The sequence below is a fragment of the Melopsittacus undulatus genome, chromosome 5 (assembly GCF_012275295.1).
Source record: "Melopsittacus undulatus isolate bMelUnd1 chromosome 5, bMelUnd1.mat.Z, whole genome shotgun sequence".
In the NCBI taxonomy this organism is placed as follows: Eukaryota; Metazoa; Chordata; class Aves; order Psittaciformes; family Psittaculidae; genus Melopsittacus; species Melopsittacus undulatus.
This window is the reverse complement of record NC_047531.1, coordinates 40,600,669-40,621,379: the sequence shown is the minus strand read 5'-3', so window position 1 is coordinate 40,621,379 and position 20,711 is coordinate 40,600,669. Positions and strand designations below refer to the sequence as shown.

General features: G+C 44.2%; 1 protein-coding gene across 3 annotated transcripts in view; it reads right to left on the bottom strand.

Moving 5' to 3' along the window:
• The window catches only part of LOC101879541 (electrogenic sodium bicarbonate cotransporter 1), a 163,005-nt gene that overhangs the window by 126,881 nt on the left and 15,413 nt on the right, over positions 1-20,711 (bottom strand). For 2 of the 3 annotated variants that reach the window (XM_034062759.1, XM_034062760.1), the window contains exon 2: positions 14,754-14,827. In XM_034062759.1, the coding sequence (XP_033918650.1) occupies positions 14,754-14,826 (73 nt within the window). In that variant the 5' untranslated portion in view covers position 14,827. Of the gene's footprint in view, positions 1-14,753; positions 14,842-20,711 lie in introns of those variants that run through there. The other variant, XM_034062761.1, reaches the window with a different exon arrangement.

Below are 20,711 nucleotides of genomic sequence, written 5' to 3'. Positions count from 1 at the left end.
CATTGCTGGGATCTGCCCAGAGAAGCTGTGGCTGCCCCATCCCTAGCAGTGTTCAAGGCCAGCTTGGACAGGGCTTGGAGCAACCTGGTCTAGTGGAAGATGTCCCTGGCTGTGACAGGGGATTGGAACTGGATGAGCTTTAAGGCCCCTTCCAAACCAAACCATTCTGTGATTCTAGGATTCTATGATCATTCTCGTGGCTGAAGTGTGCAGCAGGCTTGAGTTTAGGTACTGGTGGTAACTATGCAGAAGACCAATAAATAGATATTCATATACATACAGTGTCCATGATGTCAAGATACAAACTAACAGCTACAAAGAGTTAATGAAAATCTCCCCGAGGGGAATTAGTGTTGCTTTTCAGCCACAGTTATCTAGGCTGAGATATTAGAAGTTCTCCACCCCATGAGCATCTCCTCTTGCTGCTGGGTGCCAACAGCTGCACAACCACACAGTACAGTACCAGGCACTAGTAACTCACCATCTCAGGGAGCAGGACAAAAACAGAAACAGAAATCCACGGTTGAGCAAGGTCCAACAGGCAGCATAACAGTGGCAGGAGAAAAGGGAACTGCCTCTGCTGCCTCCAGCCCAGAGAAACTGGCTCACACCACAGAGGGAACAGGCAGAGCCACACCACCATCAGAGGCACCTGCAGAAAGACCTTATGGATCAGCACCTGGAGATAAGATTTAGCTCCCATGTGCCAAAGGAAAGCAAGAATGCTATTCCAGCAGCTGGAAACATCAGCTTTAACATGGCTGATGGCATAAATACTGTGTAGGACAGAGAAGGGGAAACTTGATCTGAGCACAAGCAGGGCTGTAGGGTGACTCTGGGACAGACAGGGCAGCAGTAGCTGCTTCCAAGGGATTCTTACGGCCAGGATCCAGTATCTGTACTAGCACAACACTCTCATTTGAATCACTTAAATTCTGCAGTCAGCTTGACAACAGAAAACACATCACAGTAAGCCTGTAGTCTTAATACGTTGTGCTGCCAACAGAACCAAATAACGTCTTTAATCTTTTGACCATGTGTGCACGGGACAGACTTTGGTAATATGAAAAATGAAGTTGTATACATGCAGGCAAACATCTACATTATTTAGCTGCTTTTCCCTACTCTGCGAGGGAAAGACTTACTTAAGGTTGGGGGTTTTGTGCCATCCTCCCCCTGCCTGCTCCCAGTCTGTATAGGGAGGCCAAGCAGGACATTTTCCTGTTCTATGTACTTGAACTGCTTGGCATCTGTTTGTATTGTTGCAAATGCTGAGATAAACTTCTAGGCTCCCTTCCCAAAGCGCCTGGAAGGAAACAATTGACACATACTCTCAATGCACTGGGGTTCTGAGCCATTTCCTACTCACCGGGGTAACAGAGTCTTTCCCATGAGAACCACTGGCTACAAACGGGAATGCCTGATAAATTTAACACAGGAACCACACTATGATCCTATGGCTTGATGGAGGATGGGGAGCGCGAAGCCCAGTGCTAAACTTCTCCCAGTAATCTAGGTCCCACTCAGCCATAACCTTCCCCTGTACCCAGGACATAGGTCAATTACCCATGTCCTGAAGTCCCCATTGCATCCCCAGCCTACTCTCGGGTTGCTCCCATTGCTATCCCCTAAGAAAACTATTAGCCTCTATGTGCACCTTCTTAATTTTGAGAGCTGTTTTGGTTGACTGGGGGGGGTGTTTTTCACCACACTAAAATGCAGAGCGAGAGGGCTTTTGATCAGACACAATGCAGGTTTCCTTTTTGAAGGTCTCTTGAGTCATGCTTCTACAGACTTGGGAAGTCCTCCTCTTTCAGCCTGCCAGCCATGATACAGCATGATAGTAGAGCTGCCAGTTGAAGAAGCTGACGGAGACCAGACCCATACAAACTCTATCTAGATCAAACTGACCTGAAACAGGAGCTGGAAGCAAGAACTGTAGTGAATTTACACATAAATGCCCCATCCCTGGCAGTGTTCAAGGCCCAGTTGGATGGAGCTTGGAGCAACCTGCTCTAGTAGGAGGTGTCCCTGCCCATGGCAAGGGTTTGAACTGGGTGAGCTTTAAGGCCCCTTCCAACCCAAACCATCCTGTGATTCCATAGAATCCTGTAGGTAAGAGGCACAGCAAGACCTGCAGAACAAAGTGGCACCTCTTCTATTCTATAGGACAGCCGTGGGTGGTGGCTTCCTCGAACTTAAACCTGCTGCAGCTAGAACTTTTGAAGCTAGCTTCTCACACCCAAAGAGAAATTTTGCTGTGCACCAAATTCAGAGTAAAATCGTTTCATCTGTTTATTAATAGAGCAATAAGTACTCATCATAGAGGTATTTTCCCCCTAGAAAAAAATTGGTTGAAACCACATCTTTTGCTTTATTAAGAGCTATTAAAGGATAGCAGCTCATGATTCAGAGTCCAGATTTAGAGTTTGGGCACTGAAGAGTCCCTGAGTCAGTTATACTGGTGAAAACCCACTCAATGTATTACCAAATTTAAGTTGTGTAAAATGCAGCACTCTCTCCCTGCCTGCAAGAATATCTGTTCATCTCCTGCCTCCATCCTGGCCAAGCATGGTCTTGTTGAGGTCCTGGCAGTGAAACTCACTGAAGCTCAAGCCGTGCATGCCACAACCTCACATGCTGACCCCAGCAGCGCTCTGGCAGCATGCAGAGAAGAAAGCAAGTCCAGACACCCTGCCTCAACAAGCCAGATCTCAAGCATACCACCAACACCATTCTATTTTTTCTCTCAGCTATTCCATCTAAGGAAATGTGGGGGTTAAAGAAATGCAGACATAGGAGGAAAATGTACTGAAAAATAAAAACACTATGAAATTTTCACGTTTGAAGTTGCCTGACCTGATGAAGTTTCAGCTACCCACAAGTGGCTTGTGTGTGTATATGTGTTTAGGCAGCCAAATTTGGGTGTGAGCATATCCTGATCACCTACTACGTACATAATCCTGGTCTCCTTTCAGGTACTCGCTCCCCATCACCCACTGAGGTTTGCAGGAAGCTTCACAAGCTTTTGGTAGGAAGGCTTCGCGGTAGGAAAAGGCAAGGCCCTGCATCAAACACACTAGGTTCCTGTACCTATATATCCGTAATTCTGCCATGTCTACTGCTAAGCAAGGGGTAGCACAGCAGTGGAAGAATCAGGACAAAACTGGCATTGTCAGTGGAGAGTCTGGTTAGATGTATGTGATGAGGAGACCTTGGGATCTGCCTGTGTGAGAAATGCGTGCTGGGAGCTTAAGAACTACTCTCTCTCTATGCAATTACATCAGCTCCAAATTGGGCATCTCAAGACCTTAAGCCACATGGATCTGTTCACAGAATCATAGAATAGTCAGTGTTGGAAAGGACCTTAAAATCATCTAGTTCCAACTCCCCTGTACAAGCAATAAATTACAAAAAACATCTATATAGAGAAAAATCCATAGAATCATAGAACGGTTATGGTTGGAGAGGACCTTAAGATCATCTAGTTCCAACCCCCCTGCCATGGGCAGGGACACTTCACACTAATAGTTCAAGTGCAGAGTTTAAACCTGACACTGCCTAAGACTGAAACACTCTTTTAATTCCGGATATCTACAGCCAAAAGAACAAGCAGAAAAAGATAACTTGATTTATGATCCTCTCAATTTTTAAGCACTAAATCTTCCAAGGAAATAGTGACAGTGGAGTGGCTTTTGCTTAGCAAAACAAAAACTTGGTCATCTGGAGAAAGGAACCAAAAATTACAGGATCAAAGGATAATATCTGCCTGATGCATAATATCAAAGAAGGAATCCCTTCCGTGTGACCAGAGTCCTGGGGACTTGGAGCCTGGTCAGATGAGCCCACATAAAGAATCTCAGGCTGGCACCTTGGAAGGAAACAAGATCAAACCCTAATATTAAAAATTTATAAAGCAATGAAAATGATCTGAGCATTAGCAGTTTTCAACTGGCCCTTGTTTTTGCTTTCCAGACTCCTTTCTGAAGAGCAGGGAGAGTCACATTAAACCCCATCAGGCTTAGACAGGCTGATGTGGTTACAATTGACATGCATTCTCCACAAGCTCTGGCTGCTCGCAGCTCCCACACTGGGCAGCTGTGTGTAGCCAGGCTCCCAGAGACGGTGGGACAGATATTCAGGTGGCCTGAAGGGCTTGCTCTGGATGCCCCAGCCATTTAGGCCTGGGGCATAGCTGACCTCTAATAAGACAGGTGCAGATCAAGGTGTGCCCTTCACTGCCCATCTCCATAGCCTAGCTATCAGCCTCTTACCTGGATGGGACTAAAACACAGCATACCCTCAGGGCAGAAAAGCTTCACCTCTGGATGTGGCTTCATGACACAGCTCAGGAGCGCATGGCTTTCACTCCTATCAATAATGAGTTGCTCCCTTGATGATGACTTGCTCTGTGGGGTGTCTAACACTGAGGAACCTGCACCCATGGCAGCTCCCAAGTCACAGAAGACAGTCAGGGGATGCAGTCTGCCACATGCTTCATCATCAGAAGATGGCATGGTATGGCACAGAACACCTCTGAAGCCAAGGAGTGATGGCAGAAGGGTACTTCTTGTTTTGCGTGAGAATCCGAGGAAATAAATGACATAAAAAGCTGACAGCCAGAAGGACATATAAATCAAAGGGATGATCCATTTTAAAGGGGAGACACTAAAAGTAGCACTAAGCAAGTCCCAAAGTAAGCCCTGCTTAGTTTCCAATCAGCTCAAGAAATAAGAACAAATGGCCACACTGTCACGTGCTGGGTGCCCTTAATGCTACCTGGTTTTGAAGGGTTAGAGGTACTGGTGCCAGCAGAGGAGCAGGGTCCTTCTCCACCCCAACCAGCTCCACTTCCCAGGGCACAGCCTAGATAACTATCTGCAGGACTGGAACAGAATCAGCTCTCATAGACGCTTCTACACAATCATCATATTCCACCTAAAAATGTGCCCAGAGCAATCAGAAAGAGAATTAATTTCCATACAGATAAAAACGCAAATGAAAAACCTACAGACCACTAGGAATATTTTCAGTGATACATCAGGAAGATGTAAATTAGGAGTAAGAGAACAGAGATGGAAGTTCACAAGACCTGTGGGTGAACATGGCTGGTTCATGCATTAAAGCTAAGGACTATGATGATTTTCTCTAGCACTGTCGAAGAGCTAAGTGCTATTCCTATTAATGCATATAAACACAGATACTGGAAATCCAAAGAAAACAAAATCAAGCCAGAACCAACCCTATAGATGGGCTGAGCGGGCTCATCCCTCGGTCCCCACAGGGTTTTCAGAACATCCTGATATTCAAGTAACTGATCTTCCTCATGAATAAAAACTTGTACATCAGCTACACAGTAGAGGGATTCACTGAGCACTTTGCTGAAATTTGGGTGAAATCTCAACAAGCTAACATACCAGCTGGAGATAAAGCAGATCCCGATCCCACAGCAGAACCACAGGGAAGATGCATTTCCTTCCAAAGAGAGGGTAGCCCTCACAGACTCAACGCTTTCTGTCACAGTAATGATTTTACTAGTGCAGAAACACACTTGTGTGTCTTACAATGGTGATGCTTGGGCACAAAAATCACCTCTCTGGAAGAGACTCTCATTAAGGGAACAGAAGTTCTTTGGAGGGACTGAGCTCAGACTGCCACAGGACCAGCAATAGCAGGTGGATCCCTGGAGTTGGACAAAGGATGCTGAATAAGACTGTCTGGGAGAGGCAGAAGAAATTATGTCTGTATGGAAAAGACTGGAATAAAGAAGCACAAGTCTTTAACCAGGTAGCTGAAAAAAACTGAGATAAGGAAGGCCCTCAGGCATAAGAGCTTTTAAAACAATAGTAAGGAGTAATCAACTAATTCTTCCACGATATGGAGTAGCTGGGCAAAGACAAGGGTCAGTATGAACCTATCAGGTGATGGGACCTAACACTTGTAAAAAGGCAAGTGTAAGGCTGAGTAGGGGGTTCACAACCTAATAAATGCCCTCAAGAGAACAGCCTGCAATGGGAGAGATGCAGTAAAGGGCAAAAAAGGAAAGCAGAAGCTCCATAAGAGACAAAACCCCAGCTACTAAGCAACTGATAGATTAAATTGGAAGGTACAAGATTAGAAACAACAAAGCTTTCTGCCAGCTCTGACAAAAGAACCCCAAATTTGTGGCTAAAAGTATTCAAGCGAGGACCTAGCATCAGCAATGAAAATGCAGTTATTTAATCGAGCAGAGAACTTGTCCAAAGATCATTTTATGTATTTGCATTACCACACTCCATATCTTTATATAGAACCTTTTACTAAAATCACTACAAAGGGCAAGGAACTGAGCTGTGTAGGAGAAGACAGCACGGAAAACAAGAGATTTTTCTTCCTTCTTTTATAGCACAACACTTCCAGAATGTCAATATCCTGAAAAGCTTAGTTTAATCTTTATGTAAAGTGACCTCTACCGTCTTTAAAAGGTTCCCACGTAACAACACTATAGTTAGCCAGCAAGAAAGTCCTCCTGGCCATCTGTCTAAAGCTTGCACTTCTCTGTTTCAATACCCACCAGTAACCCAGACTTGAACTGCCAGATTCCTCCAGTGAGGCATGTTTAAAAGGTGAGTTACCAACATGCCCTGAAGAATAGGACAGCACCAAAAGATGAAGCTCACACAAAATCAAGTCAAGAACATCTAAATAGGTAGAGAAAATTTAAAAATGAGGTCTTCATCTGACTTCTTGAAAATCCTACAATGCCTGTTTGTTTATAAGGAGCAGACCAAGTCACTCGCTAAAAACTATAGTAGGAATTAATCAGAATACAAAGCCCAGAAGACACATGTTGGTGACAGCTATAAGGTACTGTTCCATGACAGTAAAATATAAGGAAGTTGGCAATGACTTAATGGGTGGACATGGTTTAGACAGAACAATAACCATGTGTTTGGGGTATTCTCACTGAGCTTTATATAAGCCAATGTGAGACTCCTTACCCACAACCCCGTAAGCTGCTTTTCTTTCTCTGTTATTCCAAGCTGTGGGAGGTTACAGAAGCCACCAAACCTGTCCTGCTGTGATCTGATCTAATCTTACCAGTACTGCTTGGATTCCACAGAAACAAAAGGAAGACTTTAAAAATGCGTGACTCCAGGGAACGAGGCAGACGGGAGCTGTGCTTTAGGACAAGCTGTTCGGAAGCATGGTACCTTGAGATTTTCCAGCATCTGCCTCAAGCAGAACTGGGGCACCTTCCGAAATGACCACTCAAAATAGCCCATCTAGGCTGAAGATCATAGAGTCACAGAATGGTTTAGGTTGGAAGGGATGCTAAAGCTCACCCAGTTCCAAACCCCTGCCATGGGCAAGGACACCTTCCACTAGACCAGGTTGCTCCAAGCCCTGTTCAACTTGGCCTTGAACACTGCCAGGGATGTGGCAGCCACAGCTTCTCTGGGCAACCTGTGCCAGAGCCTCACCACCCTCACAGGGAAGAACTTCTTCCAAAACCTTAGCCTCATTTTCTATATTTCCGTCTCATTAATTACCAAAGGTGTCTACAGAAATACCAAGCTGTACTTATACATCAAGTACATAGATATCAAGTTCATAGATACAGGTAGGCTTTAGATCACCCTCCAATATAAATAAAAACTGCAATAAAAGGCTGCCCCCATCTCAGAGAGAGAACCTCAAACTGCTTTTTAGGTACCAGAGGCTGGCAGCTGCTTTACCACTTATACACCAGCAGCAGCAAAACATGCCGCTGAAATCTACCCTCTGAACTCTGAAGCAAACACCATTGACTTTTCCAAGCCTGAACTCCTAATCACCACCAATGATCGCACACAGCAGCATGTTGTCCAAAGCCTGAAGAACAAACAGCAAAGGCTGGGCACAGGTTAGCAACAAAACCAAGATATTTAACTGCAACGTGGTGGGCAGAGATCTACTGAAGCCAGCACCCTGTTTCCTTGGGTTTGCCAAGTGCCAGGCAGCTTATATTAAGTCCTCCTAACTGCCCAAAGGAAAGGAAGGGACAGACCTTCATGAAGGCTGAGACTGAACTAGTGTACAGATTGCAGTTACCCTAGCAAACTATAGAAACAGCCCTAGCATCAGTTTCCAGATTAAGCCCAGCTCCACTAGGTCTGGGCACACAGATAAGAAAGGGAAGGACACTCCTGTGTTCCCTAGCTACAAGAAGACTGGCTGTTTGACGTGGCCAAGCTTGAAGGGACCAAGCCCTGACACGGGGTCAGGTACCTTCCACCTTCTACCTCAGTATCTCTCCCTGTTTGCCAAGTGGGTTCTGTCGTTTACCTTCGCTACATCTCTATGTCTTGATTTATGGCATGGAGTACATCTCTCCAAAATCTGTCCATGCAGTGAACAGGAAAAAACACACCAGGAGTCTGCTAAATGCAGACAAACAGAGCAAACACCAGCACTGCACAGCTTACAGCTGCAACTGGGCCTGCACAACACATTTTGTGTTACTTTCTCATTTTAAATGCCTCAGAAAAATTCTGGAAGGGTAATGCACACATCTGGGACTCACATCTGAGCACGGGCTGACTCGGTTCTTCCATCTCCATGCTGAACTGTCATATCCATTGTAACTGTACTTTAAAAAGAGCTGTTGGGCAGAGGAAGGTATATACAACAGGTGGGAGAAGACAGTTCAACAAGCCTAGACTTGAATCCTAATCGAAACGACCCAGGAGAGGACCAAACCATCACATGAACAGCAGCTGCACAACTGCTCCAACAGTCTGTATATACACTGACACTGGGCAGCAGCTACAAGAACGGAAGCACAAATTAAGAGAGGGCTTAAGAGTGACCTTTGTAGAGCCATTATCATGAGCACACTGAGTCAATGGAGGGACATACCCATGGACTGGACTGCTGCATACTGTTCAAGCTCCTGCCCTATCTTGATGGGGACCAGCAGCTTCAGGATTGCCCCAGGTACTGAAAATATTCACCCAGGGAAGTTGCTCTCACCACAGGCTGTAAGGGAGGCCTCCTTTCTAATTAGCATGGCCCCCAGCTGATGACTATTTCTAAACTGATCAGAGATGGGGGAAAGCCCATCTCTACCTGAATGAATTATATCATAGAATCACAGAATGGTTTGGCTTGGAAGGGACCTTTTAAAGACCATCTAGTCCAACCCCCTGCCACAGGCAGGAACACCTTCCACTAGACAAGTGTGCTCCAAGCATCACCTGACCTTGCCTTGAACACTGTCAGGGATGGGGCAGCCACATTGTATGGAATGATACGGAAACACTCTTCTTCCCTGCCACTTACCTTACACGCACAATATGTGTGAGTTCAAAACTTACCACTGCCTAAAAGAAAACACCACCTTCCCTTTGCAACAGGCAAACCACATCATATATTGACTCAGCTGTTCTTACAACATTTTCTCCATTCCTTGTGTGTGCACAGCCAACTTATCACCACCTTCTGTAAAATCAGTTTATCATCAGCTGCACTTGGAGTGCAGTTTTTCTCACGGAGCTCAGCACAGGCAGACATCAACACCTTCAACCACAACCCCAGCAACCTGAAAGCTAATGCTCATGCCTGACAACAAATGAAACACATTTGCAGTGACCAGAATGGTATCCCATGCAGGGATGGGGAACACAGATGCTTGCTGGAAACTGTCAGTAGCAAGCATACTCAGATTCATCACTCTTCATCAGGGACTGTAGTGACAGGACAAGGGGTAATGGGCTCAAACTTACACAAGGGAAATTCAGATTAGACATTAGGAAGAAGTTCTTCCTGTGAGGGTGGTGAGGCTCTGGCACAGGTTGCCCAGAGAAGCTGTGGCTGCCCCATCCCTGGCAGTGTTCAAGGCCAGGTTGGACGGAGCTTGGAGCAACCTGGTCTAGTGGAAGGTGTCTCTGCCCATGGCAGGGGTTTGGAACTGGATGAGCTTTAGCGTCCCTTTCAACCCAAACCAGTCTGTGATCCTATGATTCACTAGCATCAAGCTAACCAGTGACCCAAAAGTGATATTATCCTAACGACAAACATGTATGAACCACTTCATGAGTGATTTGTATTTCCCAGACCTCACAGCATTTGTACTACTGACTTAATTAACACTCAAAAACCTCTCCCAACTTTTCCATGGGGATTTACCATACCCTCAGAAGTCTGCAGTGAAGTCATAGCACTTCACAGAGTCCTTTTCATCTATGACAAACAAGTTAACAACACTTTTCAGTGTCCTGCCAAATGTCAGGGAGAACTAAAGCTGGGGAGCAGCTCATTTGAAGCCTTTCATCCAGACAATTTAAAGCAGAGAAGATCCAAACCACCCATCTTGGTTTTACTAGCTGCATGAGGCAGCATTTAGGTTCCAATCTGTGCCTGCCATTCCCAAGCTGTGCCAGCTGCCATATGGAAAGAGAGCAAAAAGACAGTGCTCAAGTCCTCAGTGTCTTGTTTTGCACCAGCAAAGCCTGACTCAGTTTTACCAAAGCAAAACACAGCCTACTCTATCTCCTCATATAAATTAAAGGTACCAAAGTATATTAATGAAGTACATTCTGTGCTAAGACTCTATCTGATTTATTTTAAACCATATTTCTTTCAGAAGCAATTAAAAACTCTTAACTGATGTGAAACAGGTCTTCTCATTATTTCTGAGAATGGCAAAGGTCTGCCCACAGTCAGGGATCAAAAAATTAGTGTGGGGATGAGAGGCAAGAAGAAAAGAACACAAAGGAACTGGGTAAATAGAGCTAATTTCTCTTACCTTCTACTGGCTGTTAACAAAGGTAAAGATTTTCACAGTTCTCCTGACCCTTTCAACCTCTCTCTTCATTGATCCAAGCACCAAGTAATCATCTCAGGCTTATGGCATCACACAGCCTTCTACCAGCAAATAGCAATGACACAACAGGGTCAAGAATAGAAACCGAGGAGGAGGAACACATGGGGAGCAGTCAGCTAGGATGGAAGAAGTAGTTACAGAAAGTCATTATGAAATCCCTTGTTTAGGTTCTCTATGTAGTAATTCTCATAACAGGACACATGAAAAAGTGTTCAATGCAACAGCATTGTTTCCTGAACTCACTCCTACAACAGCAATATGTAGGAGATGCTCTAGACCTTTACTTTGCAAATCATCTGACAAAACACCTGAGAAGAATGCTGGTCCCCAACTCCTAATACAAGCAGTCAAAATGCTCCTGGGGCCTTCCACCAGTGGAGTTGTCAGACTTGAAATCAAGCATCCTCCACCCCACTGCAAAGTCAGGGCGGTAGCGAGCCCGAGGGAAGTTGGGCTTAAAGAGCCAAGAATACCTTATCTCAAAGGATAAGGTGGAGCTTTACTTTTCCCCTCTTGCAAAATTGGTTATTAAGTAATCTGTTTATGTCACACATACCAGCACTCCTAACAGTGGCATTACAGCAAGACATCGTTACCTTCAAGGAAAGGAACGTGCAGTGCTCAAAATGAATGGGAATGGATTTCTCGCACAGGAGGTTCAGCTTAGGGCAGCGTCTCTTCCTATTTCTCCCAAGAAAACCTACATTTTCCTGCTTACACTCCTTCCACACCCCAAACCATATCCTGACAGACTCCTTGTATCAGCAAGTCACATTTCTGGGTACTTAAGTTCAACGTCAATGGTGGCCAGTGGCAGGGGGCTGGAACTAAGATGATCTTTCAGGTCCCTTCCAACACAAAGCATTCTGTGATTTTATAAGTAACATGCACTGAATTAATCAACTGAGCCCTCCCAAGGATGTACCTTTGTCAGGTATGTATGGTTTCCACTAACATTACATTTACTCAGTAAGGGCATGAATGATAACTGCCCCATGTTGAAGATGTCCCAACATCCTACTGACCAGAAATGCCTGTTTTTCTCCCTCTTCAAAAAGCAACACCTTTCCTTAGTAGAGGGAAAAGAAAATTATCTCTCCTTTCTGCTCAGTTTTTTGTTTCCCCACAAGTTTACTGAAATTAAGAGTAGCTTTAAAGAGCCCTCCTGAGAAATTTGATCAATATTGACTTTTAGGTGCAAAAATTATTGTAAGAGGAATGGAAAGAAGAGTCGAGAGAGACTAACAGCGTTATGATATGTCTGCTGTTTCCTCGTGAAAGTAGGCTAAAAATAAAAACTATCAGAAAAATAAAATACATCTGGAGGCAACAATTCCACTCACTGTTACCTTCATCTACTCAAAGCCTTTTAGAAAAGCAATTTATAACCATGACAGGAAAGTAGCTGAAGTAATGGAGAGCACTTTGGAGCTAACACCTTCAGGTTTCTCTAGACAAATGCTCTTTGACTTGAAACCACTCCACTTGCAGTGCAGAAATCTAGCAGAGAGACTTAAAAGCATCTGCACCGAGTGTCAGCCAAAGGTCTTCTGCCCAATGTTTTATTTAGCCCTTCCATTGGATCTTTTTAGCCTTTCCATTAGACCTTAAACTGAAAGAGAGTAGATTCAGATTGGATAAGAAGCTCTTCCCTGTGAGGGTGTTGAGGCGCTGGCACAGGTTGCCCAGAGAAGCTGTGGCTGCTCCATCCCTGGCAGTGTTCAAGGCCAGGTAGGAAGGGGCTTGGAGCAGCCTGGTCTATGTGGAAGATGTGCCTGCCTGTGGCAGGGGGTTGGACTAGATGATCCTTAAAAGATCCCTTCAAGCCCAAACCATTCTGTAAGTCTATAATTCACTCAACACATGCAGACTATGACTGTACATGGGGTACATGTGTGCACATTAGATACACACATACATTAATTAAGTGTACTTACATACAGGGTGCGTATCTGTGTAGAAAGGTAGATGTAGCTGAGGCATGCCTCAAATTCTGGAAACTTTTATGTTGGAAATTTGCCCCTCTAAGGCGAATGAGATCTCTTCAAAGTGCCTTCAATGATTACTTGGCACTGTGGTAATGCCCCATATTTGCCAGGTATGCTATGAATTCTGTCCTAGTCTAGAGGAGTGGAGGGGCTGAGCAGCAACTCACCATACATGCACCATGCATTCATGGTGACCCTGACAGATGCTACAGCATAAACCCTAGCCCCACCACAGCCAGCAGCTCCTTTTGGGACGTAGCCAGGTCATTCTCAGAAGCCTGGTGAGAATCAAGGCACTGCCTTCAGCACACGCAAGGGAATTAGCTGGTTACACAGCTCCCAGTCTCTCTGAAGGCTACAGAAGCTACAAGCAGCTACAGTTCCAAGGGGCTGTTGTATGTAATTAGAAATACTTGCTTCACCTCCTCTTCTCTTTCTTCCTCTCCTGAACTGCAGCTGGTCTGTTAGCCCAACTACATCAAATGAGGATATCTACATCAGAACATGGAGATAAACACACCACATCTACAAATACGAATTTAAGTATTAACCACAACCTTTTTCAGGCACTTGCAGACAGATCAATGGACGCTCCCACACTGCTCCTCACAAACAAGTTGTGTCGTATTCCTGGAGTTTCACTCAGGGGCAATACACACCCCAACAGCATCTGGCCACATTTAAGGCAGTAAAATGCAAGAAATATTCTCCATCTCAAGTGTCTCTGCTGTGCCAAAGAGTCAATTCTTCTATGAGCAAAAGGCTAATACAAGACCCCTGTCATTCCAACCCTGCAGACAGCAAATAGCCTAATTAAACCTAACATGAAGATTTATAGCCACTGAGCACAGATTACTCAATAGAATAATCTGTGCACCTCCAAGAGAGGAAGAAAACACAGGCCTTATGATGGAAAGGACTGGTTTCATTTGCTGGATGTGCTCTAATTCATTGTTTCAGAGATAATTTTCTTCCATACTTCTTGATCCTTCACCGTCCATTGCCAGTGACAACGACATGGCTGTAACCCTACAGCTTTCAAAACATTTTAAACCAAAAAGCCACAGGGATTTGTTAATAAATAAAGAAATTAGAATAATATACTTAAGGGAATGCTAGCACTGTGAGATGAACACTGGCCTCCTTTCCCTTCTAGGCACCTACCGCCCTTTCCTCCTTCTCCCCCACTAGTATATTAAGCACACAGTCAACTGATCCTCAGAAACCAAGAAAAAGAGAATCTACTGCAAACAATTCATTCCTATCAGCTTAATAATTTCCCACAAACAACCTTAAATTTCTTGAAATTGCTTCCACCTTTGGGATGTCACAACATTTTCAGTTGGAGAGGAAATAAAGCACTTTCAAAGGATTTCCTTAAAAAGCGAGGAAACTGTGCTCTGTTAAAAAGTTCATTTGCAAAGCAAAAAACCTTCTCTTTATGGCTCCTAAGCTAAAAGCATCACCCAGGCAAACATCCACTTGCTGCCTTATGCCCACCCCTGACACTCAGTACAAATTCAGTTGGTTTTTCCAGTTCACATCTCCCTTTGTGACATCTGCCACTGTATTCCAGCACTTCCAGGTGATATGCAATATTGCAAAAACTATATTCATAGAGGAAAGAAACACAAACGAGCTCTGATATTTCACAACCGCTATGGAAGGCACTGCAAAAAGGACTATGTGGGGAGTGGAAATGTGTGCCAGCAGCCAACAATGACATTCACTCCTCAACTGAAAAAGGAAATTTCTTTAACAAAATCCTCTTCTTTAACAAGTCAGTTTTACCCTAATCAAACTTACTGATGTTTCAATTTTAGGATTAATTACTCGGCAGAACAAAGGCGTCCTTTTTCTCTGCTATCCAACCATGCCTATCTTATATGTAAAACTGTAAGCAGTCCAAGGTCTCTTACCTTCCACTTCTTCTTCATCACATACATGTTTAAGGAAGGAAGCCCCTCTATCCAGTACTGCCTCGTCCTCCATCCTGTAGTAATAGAAAAGAAAAAAGGAATGCTCAGACTTCTCCTGGAGCGAGCTGTTGGAACCAGCCCAGGTCCTGGGCAGGTTAACTTGCAAGCTGTTGTTCATGTTCCTGTGGGCACTGCTGTTCTCCTTCCAGAGCCTGCTGTTCCTTCATAGAGCTCCTTTCAGATGCCGTTTGGCTTAAGCTGACCTCACGTAGCTTGAATTCTAACCTTGAGAGGACATCAGTGGTGACAGGTGAGAGAAAGGTAATCCTGGCTACAAATCTCTGAGGTTTTTTCCTGCTTCTTGTTTCTTTTTTCTTTTTCCTTTCTCCTTTTTCTTTTTTCTTTTTTTTTTTTCCCTAAGAACGATGTAGACACACAGGCAAGTCTGGAGCTATCTATGCAATAGCCAAGAGTTTGTGGGATTCCAGTTTCTCTGTTAAGCTCTTCTAGAAGATCGTGATGGCAGAACCCCGCTCACAAGCAAGCACACACACTACATAGACACACACACGCATTCGAATGGCTCCAGCCAGCCGCTTAATACCAGCAGAGCACACTTGTGTGCTGGGAGGCGAGCTCTGTGTCACATGCTGGCCTTACAGAAATCTGACATATGAGGATTATCCAGAGACTGAGCGATAGCAAGTCAGACCATCACAGCAGACATTCCTGTGTGTGTCACCCGTTCATTCATCCACTTGGGGACGGGTGTTAGCAGCTGTCTCCTTCCCCCTCCACCTCTTATCTGCTTCTCTGTATAGCAGAGATTCCTAATTCTACACCATAAAAGTCCTCCTGGGACACTGCCCAGAACTCCTGCTGCTGTATTTCACGCACAAAATAAGACCCTGCAAGCTTTCCAAGGTTCAGTTCCAAATTCACTTTTGACAAGCAAATAAAAAGATGATAAAATAACAAAGAAAAAATGTAGCTATATTAAATAATCTCCTTAGAGGCTAAGCACACATTTGCTGCTCATTGCTGGACAGTCACTGTGGAAGCTTTCCATCTTAATACACAGGAGACCAAGCCGGTAACCTGGTTTCCTACCAATGGCAAGAAACAGACATACATGGATAATGATCAAAAATGAAGACATTTTTCTTATATTTGGCTAGATGGAATAGGGACAAACTCAGTACAGAAAGAGACAAAGCCTTCAAAACTTATTCATATCTCTACTGCCTCCACTTGTTAGCGCAGAATCACAGACTGGTTTTGGTTGAAAGGGACCTTAAAGCTCATTTGGTTCCAACCTCCTCCCGTACGCAGGGACACATGCCACTAGACCAGGTTGCTCCAAGCCCTGTCCAGCCTGGCCTGCATGATCTCCTACATGCAGTAGCAGCGACAGAGTTTTTTATGTGCACATTCAAATTCAGGAGAGTACAAAATCTGAACAGGCGGATACCAAGAAATTAGAATATCTCAGGTTACCTACCATGTGTGTCAACACGGACCTGAACCACAAACAGTGAAAACCAGCCACAAAATAAAGTACCCAGGTCCTGGTTTTCTAAAAGCAGGAGCAGAGCAGACATTCCCATCTTTGCCACATCTTCCTCCACCACAAACACCTTTACTAACACACTATTGGCCACATTCTCAGCTCATAGTCTGCAGCTCAGCTCCTGTGAACGAGTCTCAAACATGTCACATAAAGAACAAAGTGAAATAGGTCAGATTCAAAGCCACTAACTAAGCATATGGAAAGACCCATTTTTCACTTGGATTACTGGATGTCAGCAAATAATACAGCACCATACCCCAAAAGACAAGCATCACTTCCTAAGTTTAGTTCCAGTTCAGACACTTGAAAGAAGGCCACCTCCCCTTCCCACAGGCTGTTTCTGCCTGCATTATCTGCCAGAGACCCAGAATACAGAGGATTTGAAGAACAAATTTCCCTGGCTTAAGGAAGGTACCATTTCACAAACAGCTGCTGCTCTGTGTGAAGGGTAGGATATGCTTCTCACCAAGAGAACACACAAAGCCAGCACCCAGGCATGCACATGGAATCCTTCACCAAAAGCTCTGATTTTCATTAAATTATTCAAGACTACACACCTTTCCTAACGCAACAGAAGGGAACTTATTTCATGGGTGCTTTTGCCTTTTTGCAATGGTTGTGAAGGCACAGCCCAATTTTTATTTATCTTATTTCCTCCCCACAACAGCACAGTAGCTACTTGCTATAAACACAACTGAAAAAATCTGGAATAGATGGGTCTGGATTTCCAGACCAAACACAAACCACACGTGCTTTATTACTCCATAAAGTCTGTTCTAACAGCCTCACACACAATGTGCCCTGGCATTTGCCTCCGTTCCTTGAGCGCATCCCACACCAGTTTCCAAGGTCGGTTTCTCCATGTCATTGTCAGGCAGCATCAGTCCAAGTTTGCAGCAACTGAGAAGCAAGTATTATGGCAAGGGGGAGAGAGAAAAGAGATTAAAGGAAGGGAGCTATTTTCACTGCCTGTAAGGACTGCTGAAAATTCACCAGGTGCCATCCACTTGGTGAAATGGCTGCCCAAACTGGCCATCACAGCAGCACCTACTTGCTGCTGAGCAATGAATGGCAACTTTCTTCCCTTGCACCAGTCTATCCCATTTAACAGGTTGGAAAAGTGCTTAAGCCACACTGCAAGTCTGATGCTTTTCCCCTGAAACAGGCGCAGAGCGGATCCGAAGGAGCTGGGGGGTTTAAAGGGCCAGGAATAGAGCTTGGATCGCCCTGGCACGGCACTTGTTTCTAATCTGCAGGAGTTCAGGGATTAGACTCCCAAGCGCCACCTCCCTTGACTTGGGCTTTTCTGTCCATCTTGGATTACTGCGGGATTTCTTCAGGCCAAAATCTAGCAAGAAAACGTCCTTTATCATGTGAAACAACAAGAAAATCTCCACTTAGGTCTTGAGGGGTAAACTGGCAGAGTCCCATCAGTGAAGCGCTGCCACAGAAAAAGGTGTTTTCACCATCCCACAGAGAAGACCCTGGCCAGAAGAAAGGGGGGAGAGGGAGAGGGGGATTTTTTTAGGGTCTCTGAACAGAAACATGCCCTTATTTAAGCCTGGTTTATCAGCTCCTTTTAGTAAGGTAAAAAGCCATTCAGACACTTTCTATTTAGATCCAAATCTTCACTGCTACTATTGCAAGGCTTGGGAAACAAACCTGAAAATTAATAAAACAACAGTAATACTGGGATCCTATTTTCCCTGTCTGTACAGAGTGAATCATGTACTCTGACAGAATATACTCAAGTGAAAAAACATGAGCTGCTTCTGTAATTGGCTTGAGTAATTGACAGATCATTAGACTGGTACCAAACATTTCTGGGAAGGACATGATGTGTCAATAGGATTTTAACAAGTGTCTCACAGGTGAGGACAGGAGAGGGAAACAGGTTCTTGGCATAAATAAGGGCTGATGTGGCAATGTGAGCTGCAGCACCACAGTATCACTCATACTGGCAAATAAAGGCGTCATGCGGTAGCTGGAGAGCCAGAAATAAGAGTTATTATTTGCTGATAAGATTTTACAATTCTTCCCATTTCAAACGTCTTTTGAAATCAGGAAGGAAGACCAGCAAACTCTGGACTGAACAAAGGGAACAAAGAACAGAGCCAGTGCTGTAACTGGATCAGACAATATAACCTTAAAGCTCACCCAGTTCCAAAGCCCTGCCATAGGCTGGGACAACTTCCACTAGACCAGGTTGCTCAAACCCTGTCCAACCTGGCCTTGAACACTGCCAGAGATGGGGCAGCCACTTCTGAGATCCCTTCCAACCCTTGGGATTCTTTGATTCTCTGGGCAACCTGTGCCAGCGCCTCACCACCTGCACAGGGAAGAGAGCTTCTTTACATCTTACCTAAATCTCCCCTCTGTCAGTTTAAAGCCATTCCCCCTTGTCCTGTCCCTACCTGCCCCTTGTCAAATGCCCCTCTTCGTATTTCTTGTAGGCCCCTTTAGGCACTGGAAGCTGCTATAAGGTTTCCCCTGATCCCTCTCTTCTCCAGGCTGAACAAATGCAAGTAAAGTGCCAAAGCACCTTTTTTCAGATGATGCAAGACACATAATAAAGGACAGAACATATACAACATTAAAGGAGCATGGACCATTCATCTGCTTTCAGTTGTGCTTTTCCTTTTTACAGCACCAACTCCTACCTTTTATTGCCAAGGAACTGCCAGCACATGTTGGACCACAATGTGTACAACACGGCTGCTGGTTAATAGCACATGCTGTATTGAAACAAGGAGGAGGCAAAAAGCAAGAAAGCTTTGCAAGTTTATCATGTTATGACCAAATTATGAGCAATTGCACATGCTGGATTGTCTTTTCAAAGGGCATGTGAAAACTCAAAGGTTTGCTGCTGCTTGCTTATATCTCTCAGAGATGACAGCAATACAAGCGTTTAATTACCGAAGCACGCTTGGTAAAGGGGTTTTGGAGAAAGGACATAGCAAACACAGGGTAAGTGAGCTTTCTGTGGGCAGCCTTTTGTCTTTACACTGCTGCCTGAATCATTGGATTCAAATATTTTCCCTGTCAACTGACACTCTGGTTTTGGCAGCAAGTTAGGAAGGACATGAAGAAACCCAAACCCAAAGCTATTGGGTGCCTGGGATCAATCAGACAGCAACAAGCAGAATATAAACCTGGATTTAGTTATTTGCTTGAAATATCTCAGGTTACATGGATTTCACTCTGGAAAAGGTAGCTCAATGGTTCAGTGATACTGTGCCATTCTATTCAGATTACTAAAATGTCTTAATAAGACATTTTTGAAAACTGGGGGGGTATGGACTTCTATTGGTTTGGGTTTTAAATAAATTCCAATTAGATCATCTCATTGTTACATGACATGTTTCACTCTACAGAGGTGTCCTCAGGGGTTGAAATTAGGTCCCATTAAAGGATCTAAATAGGAACCTCAGTTCTTGACTAAATCTTGTTTCCAAAACTCTTACTGACTGGAATGCCAAGAACTCAAAGGGTTTATCTCAACTCACAGGTGAAGCCTATGAGAGCACCTTCCTGAAACCAAGTTAAGAATTATATGAATTTATTTTGACAACATAAGTTGTATCATTTGGGTTTCAATTTCAGTATCTGAGAACTTCAGGAGGGCACTTCAACTTGGATACAAAAAATCCAATTCAATATGGATCCAAAAATGAAACAACTATCAGGAAAAATAATTAGGAGTGAATTAAGTTGAAGCTTTCGTCTGCACAACCAACCAAGTAACATTACCAAAACACAGGGAAATCCAAGGGGGATATTGGCACTGGACCCTATGGTAGGTGTAGCAGTTAAAGCCATTGTTTTATTGTGTTTAGATTGCTTACCATAAAATGACACAACTCTATAAAACCTGATAAACTCAGCTGCCTGTTTGCTTTCATTTCCTCCTCTTAAAGGAGACCATGGAGCTGTAACTGGAGACATACCAGCAAGGAGAAGTCAACACTTCCTTCGAGCTTAGTTTGGAAATCACAGCATCTTGGTTCCAGACCTCTCTGCAGTAGGATGAAGTGAACATCTACCACTCAGTACTAGGTTCCTGCCATCTTCCCTATTCATCTGCTATAGTGACTGTAGCTAGAGCCAGGAAAGTGTACAGAAAGGAATTCAAGATTGCATTTACACAGGACCTTTACGAGATGAGCCAATCAACAGGAAGAAGTGATTTTGGGCTGAAAATACTACGAATGTATCTGTTTGAGCCTAACATACAGCAGACATTTCTGCAGCTTCATCTTCTGCAAAGCATTAAATATAAATCACAAATAAGTTTACTCTAGAAGCAGAACGGTGACAGGTTTTAAACCCACAAGCAGCAGTGGATTTTTCCTAAAAACTATCATTTCAGGATAGCGTAGGGATCCGAG